At 38.9% G+C, this 21,338-nt stretch overlaps 1 protein-coding gene across 3 annotated transcripts in view; it reads left to right on the top strand.

The window, feature by feature from the left end:
- Positions 1 to 21,338, top strand: part of LOC150085169 (tectonic-like complex member MKS1) — a 502,024-nt gene that overhangs the window by 333,809 nt on the left and 146,877 nt on the right. For all 3 annotated transcript variants that reach the window (XR_016546919.1, XM_090373059.1, XM_090373060.1), the window contains one exon: positions 7,887 to 7,943. Coding sequence is in view for 2 of the 3 variants with exons in the window: in XM_090373059.1 (XP_090229185.1) it covers positions 7,887 to 7,943 (57 nt within the window). In the remaining variant the exon portion in view is untranslated. The remainder of the gene's footprint in view (positions 1 to 7,886; positions 7,944 to 21,338) is intronic.

The raw sequence follows: 21,338 nt of genomic DNA on the forward strand, positions 1-21,338 counted from the left end.
GTGGATTTACTTAACAAGTACAGGTCACTGTTGAAAAAAAGCCGTGAATTAGGGTTGAATTTGAAAGTGTCTGAAATTCTACCCAGACACGATAGGAGGGAGTATATGATGAGAGCCCTGTCGATCAATTCGGCCCTGGAAAGATTGTACAAGGCTCAAGGGGTAGAATTTTTTTCAGCCTTGTCTGTACTTGTTAACAGGAGAGACTGCTTCTACAGGGATGGGATACACTTAAATAGAAAGGGGGCAAGGATGTTTGCTGATGCTATCGAGGCAGTGTTAGGTTGGTCGGAAAACTGCTAGATTGGGGGGGGGGATACAAGGACTAATAGATTAACAGTAGCCACTGGCAGAGGTGAAAGTGATTCTTGCAGTGCTTTTATTGGAATGATCAGCAGCTTGGAAAATAAGATGCAGTATATTTCAGAGACTGCTGGGAGTCATTGGGGTACAAGTAAACACATGGGTTGTGTTACGGAAGCTAAGAAAAAGAAGAGGTGCATGTATACTTGCATGTACACCAATGCTAGGAGTTTGCTAAATAAATTTGGTGAATTTGAGGTATTGCTCAATGCTCAAAGCATCGGATATTGTTGGGATATAAGAGATGTGGTGTCACATAGATATAAGTAATGCAGAACTGGAATTTGGGAAGTAGAACATCTACAGAAAGGATAGAAGGATAGGAAGGGAGGAGGGGTTATGCTATTAGTTAAGAAACACATAAAATCCAAGGAAGCGAAGCCAGTCAACATCGCTGGACAGTGCAGTGTCGAGTCAATTTGGTGTGACATAAGCATTGAGAGATCAAAATTGAGAGTAGGAGTGTGCTATAGGCCTAATGACACTGATGAGTATAATAAGAAACTGTACAGGGAAATAGTGGGCCAGTAAATCTGAGAGTCTTATAATGGGGGATTTTAATTTCCCAGATATTGACTGGAATTCGTGGGTTGGCCACTCACACACTAGCAAGGCTTTTGTGGACTTATTGGACAATTGTTTTCTAAATCAGCATGTTCGGGAAGCAACTAGAGGGAGCAGTACTCTTGATTTGATTATCAGTAGTGATTCTTCATGCATTAGGAATTTACAGATACAGAAACCACTAGGTGGCACTGATCATAGTGTGCTGAAGTGGGATTTAATCAAGGAGGTAACTACCATCAGGGGTAAAGGGAAGGGTTATTGCTTTCATAAAGGCGATTACGATGGTCTGAGACAGTATTTAAATTCTATACGGCGGGACCAACTGATGATGTTACCAACAGCAAACTCAAAATGGGAAGCATTCAAAGAACTTATCTTGGAAGCTACTAGGCTTTACATACCAACTAATAAATATTGTTAAAGGTTCAGGCCTAAATGCGTGTCAGATGAACTAATGAGACATATGGCAGAGAAGAAAAATGCATGGGATACATACAAATTAACACGTGACACAGAAGCCTATGATAGATACCAGTTGATCTGTAACCAAGTTACAGGGCGCCTCCATAGCCAGGTGGGAAAGAGGAGCTGTGCATAGCACACGCTTCTTGATTAGACCAGGGTTCGAGCCTGTCGCCACCAAATATGGAGGATGCGGAAAGGTCAGGGAATGACCACCGCATATCCCGGAGCAATATGGCCTTAGTTGCTAATGCTCCTAAAAACTAAATAACAAACAAACAAACAACCAAGTTATAAAGGAGATTAGGCAGGCGAAGGCAGATTACGAGAAATCTTTGGCAAGGGATGCAAAGAAAACAGCAAGGAGTTCTTTACTTATGTGAACACTAGAAGGAAGGAGATGAATCAGATTGGTCCACTTGATATTGATTGGTCAACTGTTCATGATCTTGCTCAGGTAGCTAAGAAACTAAATCAATATTTTGCATCTACATTCACACAGAGGTGTTATTCAGGAAGGGGAAAGCCATAGATGAAGTAAATACTGGCAGTGAGCTAGATGAACTTGTAATAATTGAGAGTGAAGTGGAGGAGAAATTGTTGAAAATAAATACAAGAAAGGCACCTGGGATGGTTGGGATCTATCCAGTTATATTAAAGCAGGCAGCAAAGGAAGTAAGCAATCCATTAGCCCTAATTATGACAGCTTCCTTGGACTCAGGGAAGGTACCCACAGACTGGAGATGTGCAAATGTAACCCCAATTCACAAAGGAGGATCAAAGGCTGACACAAGTAATTATAGACCTGTGAGTTTAACTTCTGTTCCAGGAAAATTAATGGAAGCACTGGTTAAAGAAGCACTGCAGGATCATCTTGACAAGAATTCAGTTATAGCTCAGACACAGCATGGTTTTGTTAAGGGACGGTCTTGCCTGACCAATTTGATTGGATACTATGATGTAGTCACAAAAGAATTGGATGCAGGGAATAACTTTGATATTATATATTTGGATCTTAGAAAGGATTTTGATACTGTTGCACATGGAAGACTGCTGCACAAATTGGAGCAGTGTGGCATTGGTGGCAAATTGTTGCTATGGATAAAGGGATGGTTGAGTGGCAGAAGACAGAGAGTTGTAATTAATGGACACTGCTCATCGTGGACTAATGTTATTAGTGGAGTCCCTCAGGGTTCAGTGTTGGGTCCATTGTTGTTGTCTGTGTTTATAAATAATATTGATGATGATATATCAAGCTTAATGTTCAAGTTTGCAAATGATACAAAGGTTGTTAAGGGCACTACTGATGCTATGCTGCTGCAACAGGATCTGGAAAGGTTGAGCAGATGGGCTGAGAGGTGGCAGATGAAGTTTAACATTGACAAATGTAAAGTACTAAATATGGGAAACAGCAACCCCAGAGCAACATATCAACTCTATGGTACTACACTGACAAAAGTGTAAAGTGTTCATTGTCTAACCGCCCAAGGGGTTTCCCCCATCTCCGTGTTGTGTACTCTGTTTGTGAAACACAGAACACTGTTGAAGGCCAGAGATTTTAAAAAGTGTAAGGTACATGTTTATGTTGTGTCATGTTGTGTTGTTCCTCTGACCTTTTAGCCGTTGGGCCCCTAGTGGGACCCCCACCCCGTTGCGGATCACATTAGAAGTAATTACTCTGGCAGGCCCTGCCACCTAATTTCTTATGATTTCAGTGGCAAGGGCCTAAAAAAAAAAAAAAAAGTAATAAATAAATAAATAAATAAATAAATAAATATTATTATTTTTTTAAATTTATTTATATATTACTTTTTTTTTTTTTTTAGGTACAAGGTACTTTTTTTTTTTTTTAGGTACAAGGTACTTTTTTTTTTTTTTTTAAGGCAACAAGGTACTACACTGACAGTGGTAGAGAATGAAAAGGACCTGGGGATATGAAGTTCTCTGAGCAGTGCAGACGGGCTGCAAGAGTAGCTCATGGTGTATTGTCGATGATATATAGGAATTTTTCTAGCAGGGATAAGGAGGTGATTATTCCCTTGATTAAGGCAATGGTCAGGCCACACCTAGAGTACTGTATACAGGTCTGGAGGCCTCATTTCAAGAAGGATGTAGAGATGCTGGAACGAGTACAGAGAAGGGCAACAAGATTAGTGAATGGAACAAAGGGGTACGCTTACGAAGAAAGGCTTAAGTTTTGCAAATTACAGTGTCTGGAGACTAGGCACCGACGAGGTGATCTGATAGAGGTGTACAAAGCCTTGAATGGTTTGAGCATGCTCAATGCTGATGGGATACTGCCTCTTGCTCAGAGTAATCACGTGAAAGGGCATAAATTCAAATTGAGGAAAGACAGATGTAGGATAGATATGCGGAAATTTGCCTTTAGCCAGCGGGTAGTTGGTTGGTGGAACAGACTTCCATCCCTTTTTGTGGAAGTTGATAGCCTAAATAAATTTAAGGCTAAACTGGACAGGTATTTCGAACAAACGGAGGGGTGAAGTGAAAGGGTTTTTTTTTTTTTTTTTTTTTTTTGACTGTTGCTGCATAAGCTTGCTTTCTTGCATCATATGCCTCTACTAATGGTTACATCATAGTATCCAATCAAATTGGTTAGACAAGACTTCCCCTTCACAAACCCATGCTGTGTCTGAGCTATAACTGAAGTCTTGTCTAGATGATCCCACAATGCTTCTTTAACCAGTGCCTCCATTAATTTTCCCTAACAGAAGTTAAACTAACAGGTCTGTAATTACAAATGTCTCCCTTTGATCCTCCTTTGTGGATTTTGGTCACATTTGCACATTTCTAGTCAATGGGTACCTCCCCTGAGTCCAGGGAAGCTCTCATAAATATGACTAAGGGTTTGCTTACTTCCTTTGCTGCCTCCTTTAATATAACTGGATAGATTCCATCCACCCCAGGTGCCTTTCTTATGTTTATTTTCAACAATTTCTCCTCCACTTTACTCTCAGTTATTACAAAATTATCTAGCTCACTGCCAGAGTTTAATTCACCTCTGGCATTCCACTCCCTGAATAACTCCTCATGTGTGAATGTAGATGCAAAATATTCATTTAGTTTGTTAACTATCTGAACAGGATCATCAACAGTTGACCCATCGATATCAAGTGGACTAATCTGATTAATCCCCTTCCTTCTAGAGTTTACATAAGGAAAGAACTCTTTGCTGTTTTCTTTGCATCCTTTGCCAAAGATTTCTTGTAATCTGCCTTTGCCTGCCTAACCTCTTTTGTGACTTGGTTACAGACCAGCTTATGTCTATCATAGGCTTCTGTATCACCTGTTAATTTATATGTATTCAGTGCATTTTTCTTCTCTGCCACATGTTTAATTAGTTCATCTGATATCCATTTAGGCCTGAATCATGAACAATTTTTCTTAGTTGGTATGTAAAGCCTAGTAGCATCCAAGATAAATTCTTTGAATGCTTTGCATTTTGAATTTTCTGTCGGGAACATCATCAGTTGATTCCACTGAATTGAATTTAAGTACTTTCTCAGACAATCGTAGTCGCCTTTACGAAAGCAAAAATCCTTCCCTTTACCCCTGATGGTAATTACCTCTTTGAATAAATCCCACTCCAACACACTGTGATCACTGCCACCTAGTGGTTCCTTTATCTGCAGATTCTTAATGCATGAAGAATCACTACTGGTAATCAGATCAAGAGTATTACTCCCTCTCCCTCTAGTTGCCTCCCGAACATGCTACTGTAGGAAACAATCATCCAATAAATCCACAAGAGCCGTTGCTAGTGTGTGAGTTATTACTTTTCTGCCCAACTGCTATTCACTCTGTACAAATTTCAAATCTGCCTTGTCATTGAATATTGTTCCCACATCTGAGGTTGTTCCTCCAATACCTCTCTCAGGCTTCTAGATTCTATTGAAAGGACGGCATTTAGGTTAAATAATGACCCATCTCTAACAAAGTCTCTCCACTTTCTTCCTCATAGATGTTCTGTTTCTGCTGCTTGCATTTTCTACAGTTACTTCCATGGGCACTGTTCTTACGAATTGACCTCTATAATTCTCACTCTCTTCCAAATTAGTCCGAACATTATTTTTAATATTATTATTAGCTATATGGTGGAAGGAAGCCTGAGGCTTATGCTGCACCAGCCAAAAAAAAAAAAATTCTGAATTACCCCGAGCGAGAGAGAGAGAGAGATAGAAAGAGAAGTAGAAGGGAATCACCAAGAAAGAAAAGAATGTTGATATCCAGCTCAGGACCCTGGGTGTGTCAAGCCCATACTCACCAGATGTGAGCCCCTGGGGTTGTGTCACAGCCAGTCAGCATTCTTTTACTGTCCAACTTCAGGCTCACAGGACCAACTCTTCTTTTTTTCTCATTTATTCCTTCAACTTCCATTTTCTGGATCAACCTCCCTCCAAATATTTTTTCTAAAAATCACAGTGTAAAGAAATTCAGGTTTAATGTTAACAAGTATCTTCTTTCATCTTCTCAATCTTCAATCCATGGAATTAAGTAATTCAGGTACTATAAGTACTATAAGTTTTAATACCTTGTTCTTGGAGTTCTCATAAAAAAAAACACACTATCAGTAGAATAAAATGTTTTTGCAACATGTTGTTCCATCAAGTATACCATCTTGTCAAACAATTCAGGGACTTATCACCAGTAGTGATATGTTTTGGCAAGTCTAATGTGCTAATTTACATCAAAATCGTTCCTGTGCAGTAAGTAGATCAAAAAGTAAACTGAAGCGTCTTTTTTGATTGAGTCTGTATGTTAATCACACCTCTTAAATCACATTATTTAATGTGCAGTGAAAGTGAAATTAAGAGTTAATCGCTAATCAATAATTTTTAATCACTAAATAAAATTATTGACTAAAATTAAATTAAATTAAACTGAATAATACCTAATTACATATTCTGCAAGCAAAGATAGTTTACTGACTACAATATTGAGAAACCCTGCATCCAGAACATTCAGTATACTAAATGTTACTTAATTTTAAGCAGCATATCTGAATTCACTTTGAGATTCTGTTATCAAGTTGGCTCAGAATATTAATTTGATGTCATCTCTTTTTTAAATAATAGGATAATATATTGAATGGTGGCGCCTCTGTAGCCAGGTGGGCAGGAGCAGCAGTGCGTAGCACATGCTTCTTGATTAGACTGGGGTTCACCCCTGACGACCAAATATGGAGGATGCGGAAAGATCAGGGAATGACCACCGCATATCCCCGGAGCAATATGGCCTTAGCTGCTAATGCTCCTAAAAACCAAATAACAAACAATATTGAATGTTCTGGATATAGGAGTACTCAAATTACTGGGTCAGTAAACTAACTTTACTCTCAAAAAATTGATTCAAATGTTATTCAATTTTAATTTAATTTCTCCTCCAGTTCCTCCTCCTAAAATGAGGCCCCCATTTTATTTATTTATTATTATTAGCCATATGGTGCAAGGAAGCCTGAGGCTTATGCTGCACCGGCCAAAAAAAATTTCCAAGTTACCCCGAGAGAGAGAGAGAGAGAGAGATCACCAAGAAAGAGAAGAGTGATGATATCCAGCTCAGGACCCTGGGTGTGCCAAGCCCATACTCACCAGATGTGAGCCCCTTGGGGTAGTTAGAAGGAGGAACTGGACAAACTTTTAGATGGAATGGATATATGAAATTGTTTTTTTTGGCTGATACTACATAAGCTCATACACTTGTTTTCTTGCATCACATGCCCCATTACTATTACTATATTTACAATTTATTACATATATATTTTTACACAAATGAACATTGTTATTCACCTTCTTCATCAGCCAAAAGGAATTTAATGTATTAATCAGAAACTATGTTTTCAGGTTTACTGTTTAGGTTCTTGAAAGTTTCATTTTGAGATTGTCAGTTTCTTATAACAAACAGGCTTTCCTGTTATAGCATTGTTTAGAGAGGAAACTAACTTGGGAATAGCTCAGTTATGTAACCAGAGCCTCCCATATACCACAACATCAATACAAGCAATGTCATGTTATCACTTATCCCTCTACATTTTGGTTTTATGACCATCTACATAAGACAGTTTTCTATATGCTTACAACTTTTTACACCATCACTGACTGATGATGCCTGCCACACCATTGATAGGATGTCAAAAGAATTTAAACCACTGGATGCAAATTGGCTTTCTATATAGTTAAAATGTATGCCATTTCCTGTACAGCAGTGTTTTTTACTTAAAGTGCTTAGTTCAATGCCAGTGGAGGCACTTCAACACAGTATGGGATCAGTGTACTTGGTAACAAACCTAGTTTGCTCAGTTCTGTGCCTTATATGGCTATATACAAATTGAGACCCTTACATGTATAATAATCTTTTTAATACCCTCATCTAAAAAATATTAGATAATTGAGCATTTTAAAATATTATCAGTTAAATTTTATATTTGAAGTTATTTTGCCTTAGCAGTTTTGTGATTTGTTGTGATATTTCTATAATAGCTATATTCACGAAGAACTGAGTTATTACAAGTTTCTGTTGGTAATGAAATGGATATGGTAAGTTTTATTTCAAAGATTTGAGACAAAAAATTATTTATAATCAAAATAGATTATAAATTTTATTTTGATTATAAAATTTGTCCATACAAATGAAAAATTCAATTTTTTTCTAGATATTTTGGAATTAATCACTGTTTTCCTGTCAAAATGTCATTAACATATGCTGTAAAGTGCTCAAACACATTGAATATATACAAATGTATGCATTCAATGTGTTTGAGCTGTCAAAAAAATACCCATTCAATGGGTATTTTTTTGACAGTGGCACCTACAAAAAAAGGTCTTTTATTTTACTTATATTTTAAATAAAGATGAAGGCAGTTACAATTGTTTGTTATGTTTGTTATTTTGGTTTTTTGGAGTATTAGCATCTAAGGCCATATTGCTCCGGGACTATGCAGTGATCATTCCCTGACCTTTCCACATCCTCCGTATTTGGTGGTCACGGGCTCGAACCCTGGTCTAATCAGCAGTTATAATTGAATTACCTGATTGGTTAGATACATTAGCATACTACACATTATTAACACACTACTAAAAAGAATCTGTACATAATCAGTTTCACATTGAATTTTCCCTTTAGCCACTATGAAACCTTCTGGGTAGGCTTTCCATTAACAAATGATAAAATACAGCAGGTATAGTCTTCTGTTCTTCCTGCAGAATAGTGACCAGTTGAGCTACCTATGTGAGACATTGATCTGGCTCTCCCTTGTGGTTCTAGTTCATCCCACAGATGTTCCATAAGGTTCAAATTGGGACTTTGTACAGCTATTTTAACTGTTGTACATTCTTGTTCATGAAACATTCTCACACGTCACTGACAATAGGTCATGGAGTATTACTCATTGAAACAAACATGGATCTGTACCAAATAGCTACCACACCACAGGATCATGGTATTATCCAAAATGTTAAGGTAGGTATTGTCATTCATTTTTCTTTAAACAACCACCAAAGGTCTTAGACATCCATGAGAAACAGCCTCACACCACAACTCCACCTCCTCCTCTGAACTTCATTATTGGTACAATGTGCTTTGCAGCAGATGATCCTCCACACTCACACCCACCCATCTGATCAGACTAGAGTGTTCATCATGCCATGAAATGACTTCCACTGTTTTTTAGGTCAGTTACAGCATTTTTGTATCAGCAAGGCAAGTAATAAGCAGTGCACAAGCCAATCATCACCCGCAACTGATTGCACTTGGTGATGTCTAGCTTATGTGTTCTGCTGTGGCTCTGGAGCTCCACATGTAATGTGTTTGTACCAGCCTCATCCCCATAATGCCTTAAAATTATTGATGTTTTGCAGGGATGCCTTAAAATTATTGATGTTTTGCAGGAATGCCTGATAAGATTGTTGTACTACCATTTTGAGTATCTGTGGTTATATGGAATGAACTTCTGTGGTCTTTCTGTGCATTACTGGATGGTGATGGCGCCCAATGGTCTTTGGACTGTATAGGTTAATAATTGCATGAATTAGCAAACCAGCAATGTGACATTCAATAATAACATTCTCTCAAAAGAAGCCAGCTTGGCTCTACATGCTGTGATGAGAACAACTTGTCTGGCTCATATATGCCAATCTAAGGTCTGAGTCACTTATTCATCTGGGAAGGTCCATTGAACTGTGAAAATGAGTGTCCAGATACTTTTTGAATGCCTAGTTTATATCAGTTTATTACATTAGCATTGTTCTTCAAGAGGTTAGCAGCAGACTCCATGATAGTCTAAAAAATGCTCAGAAAGAGATCATTCAATGTTTTCATTAGCATTAGCATTAGTAGAGGCATTTGATGCAAGAAAGCAAGCTTATGCAGAATCAGCCAAAAAAAAAAAAAAATAAATAAATAAAATAAATAAATAAATAAATAAAAAAATAACCATTTCCACTTCACCCCTCTGTTCGTTCGAAATACTTGTCCAGCTGAGCCTTAAACTTATTTAGGCTATCAACTTCCACGACAAGGGATGGAAGTCTATTCCACCAACCAACCACCCGCTGGCTAAAGGCAAATTTCCTCACGTGCATCCTATATCTGTCTTTTCTCAATTTGAATTTATGCCCTCTCAGGTGATTATTCTGAGCAAGAGGAAGAATCCCATCAGCATTGAGCATGCTCAAACCATTCAAGGCTTTATACACCTCTATCAGATCACCTCGCCGGTGCCTAGTCTCCAGACACTGTAATTTGCAAAACTTAAGCCTTTCTTCGTAAGCGTACCCCTTTGTTCCATTCACTAATCTTGTTGCCCTTCTCTGTACTCGTTCCAGCATCTCTACATCCTTCTTGAAATGAGGCCTCCAGACCTGTATACAGTACTCTAGGTGTGGCCTGACCATTGCCTTAAACAAGGGAATAATCACCTCCTTATCCCTGCTAGAAAAATTCCTATATATCATCGACAATACACCATGAGCTACTCTTGCAGCCCGTCTGCACTGCTCAGAAAACTTCATATCTGCCTGCACAACCACCCCCAGGTCCCTTTCATTCTCTACCACTGTCAATGTAGTACCACAGAGTTGATACGTTGCTCTGCGGTTGCTGTTTCCCATATGTAGTACTTTACATATGTCAATGTTAAACTTCATTTGTCACCTCGAAGCCCATCTGCTCAACCTTTCCAGATCCTGTTGCAGTAGCATAGTGTCAGTAGTGTCCTTGACAACCCTGCAAGGGTTGTCAAGGACACTACTGACTTCGTATCGTCTGCAAACTTGGACATTAAGCTTGATATACCATCATCAATATCATTTATAAATACAGAAAACAATAATGGACCCAATACTGAACCATGAGGGACTCCACTAATAACATTAGTCCACGATGAGCAGTGTCCGTTGATTACCACTCTCTGTCTTCTCTCCCTCAACCACCCCTTTATCCATAGCAGCAATTTGCTTCCAATGCCACATTGCTCCAATTTGTGCAGCAGTCTTTCATGTGCAACAGTATCAAAAGCCTTTCTAAGATCCAAGTATATAATATCAAAGTTATTCTCTGCATCCAGTTCTTTTGTGCCTGCATCATAGTATACAATCAAATTGGACAGGCAAGACTTCCCCTTAACAAAACCATGCTGTGTTTGAGCTATGACTGAAGTCTTGTCTAGATGATCCTGCAGTGCTTCTTTAACCAGTGCCTCCATTAATTTTCCAGGAACAGAAGTTCAACTAACAGGTCTATAATTATTTGTGTCGCCCTTTGATCCTCCTTTGTGAATTGGGGTTACATTTGCACATCTCCAGTCCATGGGTACTTCCCCTGAGTCCAAGGAAGCTCTCATAATTATGGCTAAGGGTTTGCTTACTTTCTTTGCTGCTTCCTTTAATATAACTGGATAGATCCCATCCACCCCAGGTGCCTTTCTTGTATTTATCTTCAACAATTTCTCCTCCACTTTACTCTCAGTTATTACAAGATTCTCTAGCTTACTGACAGAGTTGAATACCCCTCTGGCATTCCCCTCTCTGAATAACTCCTCATGTGTGAATGTCGATGCAAAATATTCATTCAGTTTGTTTGTTAGCTACCTGAGCAGGATCATTACAGTTGACCCATCGATATCAAGTGGACCAATCTGATTCATCCCCTTCATTCTAGAGTTTTTACAGGTAAAGAACTCTTTGCTGTTTTTCTTTGCATCCCTTGCCAAAGATTTCTCGTAATCTGCCTTCGCCTGCCTAACCTCCTTTGTAACTTGGTTACAGATCAACTTGTATCTATCATAGGCTTCTGTGTCACGTGTTAATTTTGTTAATTTGCATTTTTCTTCTCTGCCATATGTCTCATTAGTTCATCTGACATCCACTTAGGCCTAAACCTTGAACAATATTTCTTAGTTGGTATGTAAAGCCTAGTAGCTTCCAAGATAAGTTCTTTGAATGCTTCCCATTTTGAATTTGCTGTTGGTAACATCATCAGTTGGTCCCACTGTATAGAATTTAAATACTGTCTCAGTCCATCGTAGTCGCCTTTACGAAAGCAATAACCCTTCCCTTTACCCCTAATGGTAGTTACCTCTTTGAGTAAATCCCACTTCAGCACACTGTGATCACTGCCACCTAGTGGTTCATTTACCTGCAGATTTTTAATGCATGAAGAATCACTACTGATTCTTCATGCACTAATCAAATCAAGAGTATTACTCCCTCTAGTTGCCTCCCGAACATGCTGATGTAGAAAACAATCATCCAATAAATCCACAAAAGCCTTGCTAGTGTGTGAGTGACCAGCCCCCAAATTCCAGTCAGTATCTGGGAAATTAAAATCCCCCATTATAAGACTCTCTGATTTACTGGCCCACTCTATTTCTCCGTACAGTTTCTTATTATACTCATCAGAGTCATTAGGCCTATATCACACTCCTACTCTCAATTTTGATCTCCCAATGCTTATGTCACACCAAACTGACTCGACACTGCACTGTCCAGCAATGTCGACTGGCTTCACTTCCTTGGATCTTATGTATTGCTTAACTAATAGCATAACCCCTCCTCCCTTCCAACCCTGTCTGTCCTTTCTGTAGAAATTGTACTCCCCAAATTCCAGTTCTGTATTCCTTATATCTGTGTGACACCACGTCTCTGAAATCCCCACAATATCTGCCTTTGATATTTTGAGCAATACCTCAAATTCATCAAATTTATTTACTAAACTCCTAGCATTGGTGTACATGCAAGTATACATGCACCTGTTCTTTTTCTTAGCTACCCTAACACAACCCATGTGTTTATTTGTACCCCAATGATTCCCAGCAGTCTCTGAACTATCCTGCATCTTATTTTCCAGGCTGCGGCTCATTCCAATAAAAGCAGTGCAAGAATCAAAAGAAATAACAGAAATAACAAAGAAAACTCTCCCCGCATAAAACACCTGGAGGCATTTTTAGTTAAACTCACCTTTCTCTAACTATAACAGGCCAAATTCAAATCATGAATTGGATGTGAATAAAAAAATCTTCAAACATGTAAATAGCTTCAGAGTTTAGGAGGTCTGTAAAAAAAATTATCCTAATTGAAAACTTTGTTTTCATGCTAATGCTTAACTACAGTATATAAAAAATTTGACATTGCCACTAACCATGAAGCAGCTTTCTAAAATCAGAATTATTACTAGAAGAGATAAAATTTTTTTACGTAAAAAATTGCAATTTAAAATTTTTACTTAAGAAATTGCAATTTAAAAATAAAAAATAAGATTTATAGATAACTTAAAGTTATTTATAATGCTTAGCTTACCAGTTACATACAACTTTCGGAAGGATCTGTATCTGCTGGAATGGGCACAAAGAAGTGCAAACAGATGGGTGAAAGGAACAAAGGATACTCTTACCTAGAAAGGCTTCAATTCTGTAAATTGCAGGTGTCTGGAGACTAGGCACTTGTGAGTTGATCTGATTGAGGTGTTTAATGCCTTGATTAGATTGAGTAAGCTTAATGTGAATGCCATTCTTCCTCTTGCTGAGACTACACATGAGGGGGCATAAATTTAAGTTGAGATAGGACAGTTGCAGTATAGATATGCAGAAGTTTACCTTCAGCCAGTGGGTGGCTGATTGTTGAAACAAGCTTCTATCTGTTGTTGTGGAAGTGGGTGGGTGGTTTGAATAAATTCAAGGAAGAGCTAGACAAATTCTCATATAGATGAAGTGTGTGTTTTTTTTTTTTTTTTTTTATCTGGTGCTATATAAGTTTGTTTTCTTTCATCATTTGCCGCTACTACTACTACTACTACTTAACAACTTTCGATGAGCTTGGGATTTTAAAAAAAAAAATGAGTTCATTTCATAAAATGAACTTAGTAATATTTCCCTCTGATGTAACTATTACTTCCATCTAAATATTCCTTGAATTTCATGAAGTTTAAAATCTGTATATCTGTATCTAATTATGAGAGGGACTTGTGGTTTATGTCAATTTGAAGCTGTCAGTATGATCCAGATGATGATAAATGGAAGAATAGAGTTATTTTTTAACATCACTGAAGTAGCATTTGTTCTAGAAAATTTTGAAAAATTTTCAGAGTAACATTATTTTGTGACAGCCATATCCTCTGCTTGCACCTTCATGCTGATGGGAATGTTAGTAACCTGGAAATATCACCCATGCATGAGATCCAAAAATAGCATGGATGCGTAGTATACTCAAGTGAATATACTTGGAATAATATATTTTGCATTTTTGGCTTCTCCACAATTCTTAGATTGTCCAGTTAAGAACGTGTGGAATCATTAGTAAAGATGCATTAATGAGTGACAAATATGGCTGTCCCAAAGAGCATATTCATACGGGAATGGACAATAATCACCACGGTTACTTGTGCATATCTTATAGAATTAGGCCAAGGAAGTTTGCTCTATCATATTCACTAAAAGATGATAGAGCAAAATGGAAATGCAGTTAATATCAGTACCTGATATTAACTGCATTTCCATTTTGTTGGAGCAACATACATGTCGCCCCACCAAATGTGGCATGGCTAATTACACTGGCAACATGGTTTTTGTAACATAAAAGTAGACTAACTTTTTAAAATCTGTTATGTTAATTGGGAATCCAGACATAAATCTTACAGCACATCAGTTTAAAAAAATATAGCAGGGAATCTGCCATCTGTTATTAGAACCTGTTATTATAAATTCATGCATGTTAGTTGTCAGTTCTAATCTCCTTCTGTTTGAAGCAGTATGTTTTGTTATCTTTGTTTTCTTCATATGAAGTGATTTTCTAAACAATAGAGAATGACATCATGGCTCTGTGAATTCACCAGATAGTTTTTATGTTCGTGGACATTTTACGTCAAGCCGACCGGGTTATCTGGATTGGTAAAGTGCCTGCCTGGCAACCCAATGTTTGAATCCCACTTTGGGCTTGGATCAGAGTAGAAAATGCAGAAACCTTGGAAAGTGCAATATGGCCACAGAAGCCAATGTGCCAACAACTAAAAAAAAAAAAAATTACATCAAAATACCAACTCTTTGTTATTCTATTACAAAAATGGTTAAATCATCATCATCAGCCATTTTCAATCCACTGCAGGATGAAGGCCTCTCCAGCAACTTTCTAGTTCATTCTGTTTTGTGCAGTGGCCATCCATTTACTACCAAATTCATGAATTTCATCTATCCATCTCCCCCATTGTCTTCCGTGTTTTCTTCTAGCTCCTCTTGGGTGCCATTCTCTTATTTTCTTTGTGCATCTGTCATCATGTCTTCAAGCTATGTGTCCTGCCCATGACCATTTTCGTTCTTTAGTTTTGATAAGAATGTCCTTTACTTGAGTTTGCTGCCTAATCCATGTGTTTCTCTTGTTATCTAACAGTCTAATATAATTCATTCCATTCTTCGCTGTGTATTTCTCAGATTCTCTTCCATTCTTTTGGTGAGTGTCCAAGTTTCACTTCCATAAGTCTCAAGGCTCAAGCGCAAAAGGCTCAAGCTAATGGAAGTGCTGTGGCTCAGAGCGGAACTGAGGGGGGCAGTTGTCCTCTGACTCACAGCCTTATAAAATGCACTGTTTGCTTGATGTTTGCAGAGCAATCGGGTACGGGACATGATACTGCCATGGGGGATGTCTTTGTGTGTGCGCGATGCAAGGAGTGTATCAATATCAGGCAACAACTCGGCATTCTTGTGGGCCTATATGAGAGCTTGAAGGACAGGGTGGATGCCCTCGAAGAAACTAGATTGAGGGGCCCATCAAGCTCTCAGCTGCCCACATCAACGCCAGAGCTTGCACTTGGGCATCGCGTGACACAGAGGCAACCCCCAAGGCAGAATGCGCTGGTACCGAAGGAACTATTAGTTGTTGGTGACTCTATTGTCAGGGAAACGGGGAACATGCTTTGTAAAAAAGATAGGTGGAACAGGAGCAGGGTATGTCTGCCAGGGGCAAAGATTGATGATGTTGTAGAGCGAATATCATCTTTTAAGGGCACAAAAGGTGATATAGTTGTACACGTTGGCACTAATAATATTAAGAGTAGGAGACCGGCAGAATTACTTAACAAGTACAGGTCACTGCTGAACAAAAGCCGAGAATTAGGGTTCAATTTGAAAGTATCTGCAATTCTGCCCAGACACGATAGGAGGGAGTATATGATGAGAGCCTTGTCGATCAATTCGGCCCTGGAAAGATTGTGCAAGGCTCAAGGGGTAGAATTTTTTTCAGCCTGGACTGTACTTGTTAACAGGAGAGATTGCTTCTACAGGGATGGGATACACTTAAATAGAAAGGGTGCAAGAATATTTGCTGATGCTATCGAGGCAGTGTTAGGTGGGTCGGAAAACTGCTAGCTTGGGGGGACACAAAGACCAATAGATTGACAGTAGCCACTGGCAGAGGTGAAAGAGATTCTTGCACTGCTTCTATTAGAATGAGCAGAAGCCTGAAAAACAAGGTGCATGGTATTTCAGAGACTGCTGGGAGCCATTGCAGTACAAGTAAACACATGGGTTGTGTTAGGGTAGCTAAGAATAGAAACAGGTGCAGGTATACGTGTGTACACCAATGCTAGGAGTTTAGTAAATAAATTTGATGGATTTGAGGTATTGCTCAAAACATCAAAGGCAGATATTGTTGGGATATCAGAGACGTGGTGTCACACAGATATAAGGGATGCAGAACTACAATTTGGGAAGTACAACGTCTACAGAAAGGATAGACAGGATAGGAAGGGGGGAGGGGTTATGCTATTAGTTAAGAAACACATAAAAACCAAGGAAGTGAAGCCAGTCGACATCGCTGGACAGTGCAGTGTTGAGTCAGTTTGGTGTGACATAAGCACTGGGAGATCAAAATTGAGAGTAGGAGTGTGCTATAGGCCTAATGACTCTGATGAGTATAATAAGGAACTGTACAGGGAAATAGAGTGGACCAGTAAATCAGAGAGTCTTATAATGGGAGATTTTAATTTCCCAGATATTGACTGGAATTTGGGGACTGGTTACTCACGCACTGGCAGGGCTTTTGTGGATTTATTGGATGATTGTTTTCTACATCAGCATGTTCGGGAGGCAACTAGAGGGAGTAATACTCTTGATTTGATTATCAGCAGTGATTCTTCATGCATTAAGAATCTGCAGATAAATGAACCACTAGGTGGCAGTGATCACAGTGTGCTGAAGTGGGATTTACTCAAAGAGGTAACTACCATTAGGGGTAAAGGGAAGGGTTATTGCTTCCGTAAAGGCGACTACGATGGACTGAGACAGTATTTAAATTCTATACAGTGGGACCAACTGATGATGTTACCAACAGCAAATTCAAAATGGGAAGCATTCAAAGAACGTATCTTGGAAGCTACTAGGCTTTACATACCAACTAAGAAATATTGTTCAAGGTTTAGGCCAAAATGGATGTCAGATGAACTAATGAGGCATATGACAGAGAAGAAAAATGCATGGGATACTTACAAATTAACACATGACACAGAAGCCTATGATAGATACAGGTTGATATGCAACCAAGTTACAAAGGAGGTTAGGCAGGCGAAGGCAGATTACGTGGAATCCTTGGCAAGGGATGCAAAGAAAAACAGCAAAGAGTTCTTTACTTATGTAAACTCTAGAAGGAAGGGGATGAATCAGATTGGTCAACTGTTGATGATCCTGCTCAGGTAGCTAACAAACTAAATGAATATTTTGCATCGACATTCACACATGAAGAGTTATTCAGCAAGGGGAATGCCAGAGGTGTATTCAACTCTAGCAGTAAGCTACAGAATCTTGAAATAACTGGGAGTAAAGTGGAGGAGAAATTGTTGAAGATAAACACAAGAAAGGCACCCGGGGTGGATGGGATCTATCCAGTTATATTAAAGGAGGCAGCAAAGGAAGTAAGCAAACCCTTAGCCATAATTATGAGAGCTTCCTTGGACTCAGGGGAGGTACCCATAGACTGGAAATGTGCAAATGTGACCCCAATTCACAAAGGAGGATCAAAGGCTGACACAAGTAATTATAGACCTGTGAGCTTAACTTCTGTTCCAGGAAAATTAATGGAGGCACTGGTTAAAGAAGCACTGCAGGATCATTTAGACAAGACTTCAGTTATAGCTCAGACACAGCATGTTTTTGTTAAGGGCAAGTCTTGCCTGACCAACTTGATTGGATACTATGATGCAGTCACAAAAGAACTGGATGCAGGGAATAACTTTGATATTATATACTTGGATCTTAGAAAGGCTTTTGATACTGTTGCACATGGAAGACTGCTACACAAATTGCAGCAGTGTGACATTGGAGGCAAATTGCTGCTATGGATAAAGGGGTGGTTGAGGGGGAGAAGACAGAGAGTGGTAATCAATGGACACTGCTCATCGTGGACTAATGTTATTAGTGGAGTCTCTCAGGGCTCAGTGTTGGGTCCATTATTGTTTTCTGTATTTATAAATGATATTGATGATGGTATATCAAGCTTAATGTCCAAGTTTGCAGACGATACAAAGGTTGGCAGGGTTGTCAAGGACACTACTGACACTATGCTGCTGCAACAGGATCTGGAAAGGTTGAGCAGATGGGCTGAGAGGTGGCAAATGAAGTTTAACATTGACAAATGTAAAGTACTACACATGGGAAACAGCAACCCCAGAGCAACGTATCAACTCTGTGGTACTACACTGACAGTGGTAGAGAATGAAAGGGACTTGGGGGTGGTTGTGCAGGCAGATATGAAGTTCTCTGAGCAGTGCAGACGGGCTGCAAGAGTAGCTCATGGAGTATTGTCAATGATATACAGGAATTTTTCCAGCAGGGATAAGGAGGTGATTATTCCATTGTATAAGGCAATGGTCAGGCCACACCTAGAGTACTGTATACAGGTCTGGAGGCCTCATTTCAAGAAGGATGTAGAGCTGCTGGAACGAGTACAGAGAAGGGCAACAAGATTAGTGAATGGAACAAAGGGGTGCTCTTACGAAGAAAGGCTTAAGTTTTGCAAATTACAGTGGCTGGAGACTAGGCACCAGCGAGGTGATCTGATAGAGGTGTATAAAGCCTTGAATGGTTTAAGCATGCTCAATGCTGATGGGATTCTTCCTCTAGCTCAGAAAAATCACCTGAGAGGTCATAAATTCAAATTGAGGAAAGACAGATGTAGGATAGACGTGCGGAAATTTGCCTTTAGCCAGCGGGTGGTTGGTTGGTGGAATAGGCTTCCATCCCTTGTGGTGGAGGTTGAGAGCCTAAATAAGTTTAAGGCTCAGCTGGACAGGTATTTTGAACGAACAGAGGGGTGAAGTGGAAGTGGGTTTTTTTTTTTTTTTGGCTGTGCTGCATAAGCTTGCTTTCTTGCATCAAATGCCTCTACTAATGCTAATGCTAATGCTAAAGTCATGGTGGGTAGTATACATTGGTTCAGTATTTTACGTTTCAGACAAACACTGATATTGTTCCTCAGTATGTGACTATATTTCCTGAATGCTATCCATCCAAAATTTATTCTTCTCTTGACTTCCAGCCATTTAACATTATTACAGCTAATAACTTGTCCCAGATAAGTATCTGACTCCACCATTTCAATTACTGCTCCTTCAATCATTGTGTCCCTTTCTGTGGCATACTTGTTCATCATTACTTTTGTTTTAGCCTTATTCATCTTTAGTCCAGAATCCTTACTAACTGATTAAGATTTTCCTCTAATTCTTTGGGATCGTGGCTTATGACAACAATGTCATCTGCAAATTGTAAATGGTTTAGGTACTCTCCATTCACATTGACTCCTTTCTGCGACCAGTCTAATCTTCTGAAAGCTTCGTCAAGTGCAGCAGTAAACAACTTCAGAGATGTTGTGTTTCCTTGTCAAACCCTTTCTCAATTTTAAATTTGCTACTGTCTTTGTCTAGTCTAATAAAGGAGGTAGCGTTCTCATATATTTTCTTCAAAATCATAATATGTGGGGTATATATGCCTTGTCTTTCCAGTGCCCGAAACATTGCCTTATGCTGTATGGTGTCATACAGCTGTATGATTTCTACTTTGAATGACATTTGCAAATGCATGCCATGCAAACATCATTGAAAGAAATGAAAGGAAAGAAAAGCATGCTGTTTTTTGTTCTCATGGTATGGCAAGAACTAAACAGCCATAACAAAGAATGTTGTTTCTGTCTTAAAAATTTTAGGTTTTTTTGAAGATCATCAAAAAATAAGATAGAATATTAGAAAACAGGCCTTGCACATTGGGTTGAATATCATCCAAGTTTCTTGTGACAACTGAATAACTGGTTAAAATAAATTTATTAAAATAAATAAATGATATATAAAGACATAAGATAAAACAGAGATAAAATAAGATAAAAGCGTTAAAATACAATAAGATAAGAGTGTTAAAATACGTAGAAGCTTTCGAGATGAAGTGCCTCTTCATCAGCTAAGCGCCTCTGTAGCCAGGTGGGCAGGAACAGCAGTGCGTAGCACTCGCTTCTTGATTAGACCGGGATTCAAGCCCATCATCATCATCAGCCATTTTCAATCCACTGCAGGATGAAGGCCTCTCCAGCAACTTTCCAGTTCCTTCTGTTTTGAGCACTGGCCATCCATTTACTACTCAAAAACTCATGAATTTCATCTATCCACCTCCGCCTTTGTCTTCCAGGTTTTCTTCTAGCTCCTCTTGGGTAACATTCTGTTATTTTCTTAGTCCATCTGTCATCATGTCTTCGAGCTATGTGTCCTGCCCAAGACCATTTTAGTTCTTTCGTTTTGATAAGAATGTCCTTTACTTGAGTTTGCTGCCTAATCCATGTGTTTCTCTTCTTATCTAACAGTTTGATTCCCAATATAATTCGTTCCATTCTTCGCTGTGTAGTTCTTAGCTTCTCTTCCATTCTTTTGGTGAGTGCCCAAGTTTCACTTCCATAAGTCATGGTGGGGAGTATACATTGATTCATTATTTTACGTTTCAGGCAAACTGGGATATTGCTCTTCAGTATGTGACTATATTTCCTGAATACTATCCATCCAAAATTTATTCTTCTCTTGACTTCCAGCCATTTATCATTATTACAGCTAATAACTTGTCCCAGATAAGTATATGACTCCACCTTTTCAATTACTGCTCCTTCAATCATTATTTCCCTTTCCGTGGCATACTTGTTCATCATTACTTTTGTTTTAGCCATATTCATCTTTAGTCCAAAATCCTTACTAACTGTGCATAACTGATTAAGATTTTCCTCTAATTCTTTGGGATCGTGGCTTATGACCACAATGTCATCTGCAAATCGTAAATGGTTTAGGTACTCTCCATTCACATTGACTCCTTTCTGCGACCAGTCTAATCTTCTGAAAGCTTCCTCAAGGGCAGCAGTAAACAGCTTCGGAGATATTGTGTCTCCTTGTCGAACTCCTTTCTCGATTTTAAATTTGCTACTGTCTTT

This window comes from Mastigoproctus giganteus, chromosome 5 (assembly GCF_048544385.1).
Source record: "Mastigoproctus giganteus isolate SK-2022 chromosome 5, ASM4854438v1, whole genome shotgun sequence".
NCBI classification, from domain to species: Eukaryota; Metazoa; Arthropoda; class Arachnida; order Uropygi; family Thelyphonidae; genus Mastigoproctus; species Mastigoproctus giganteus.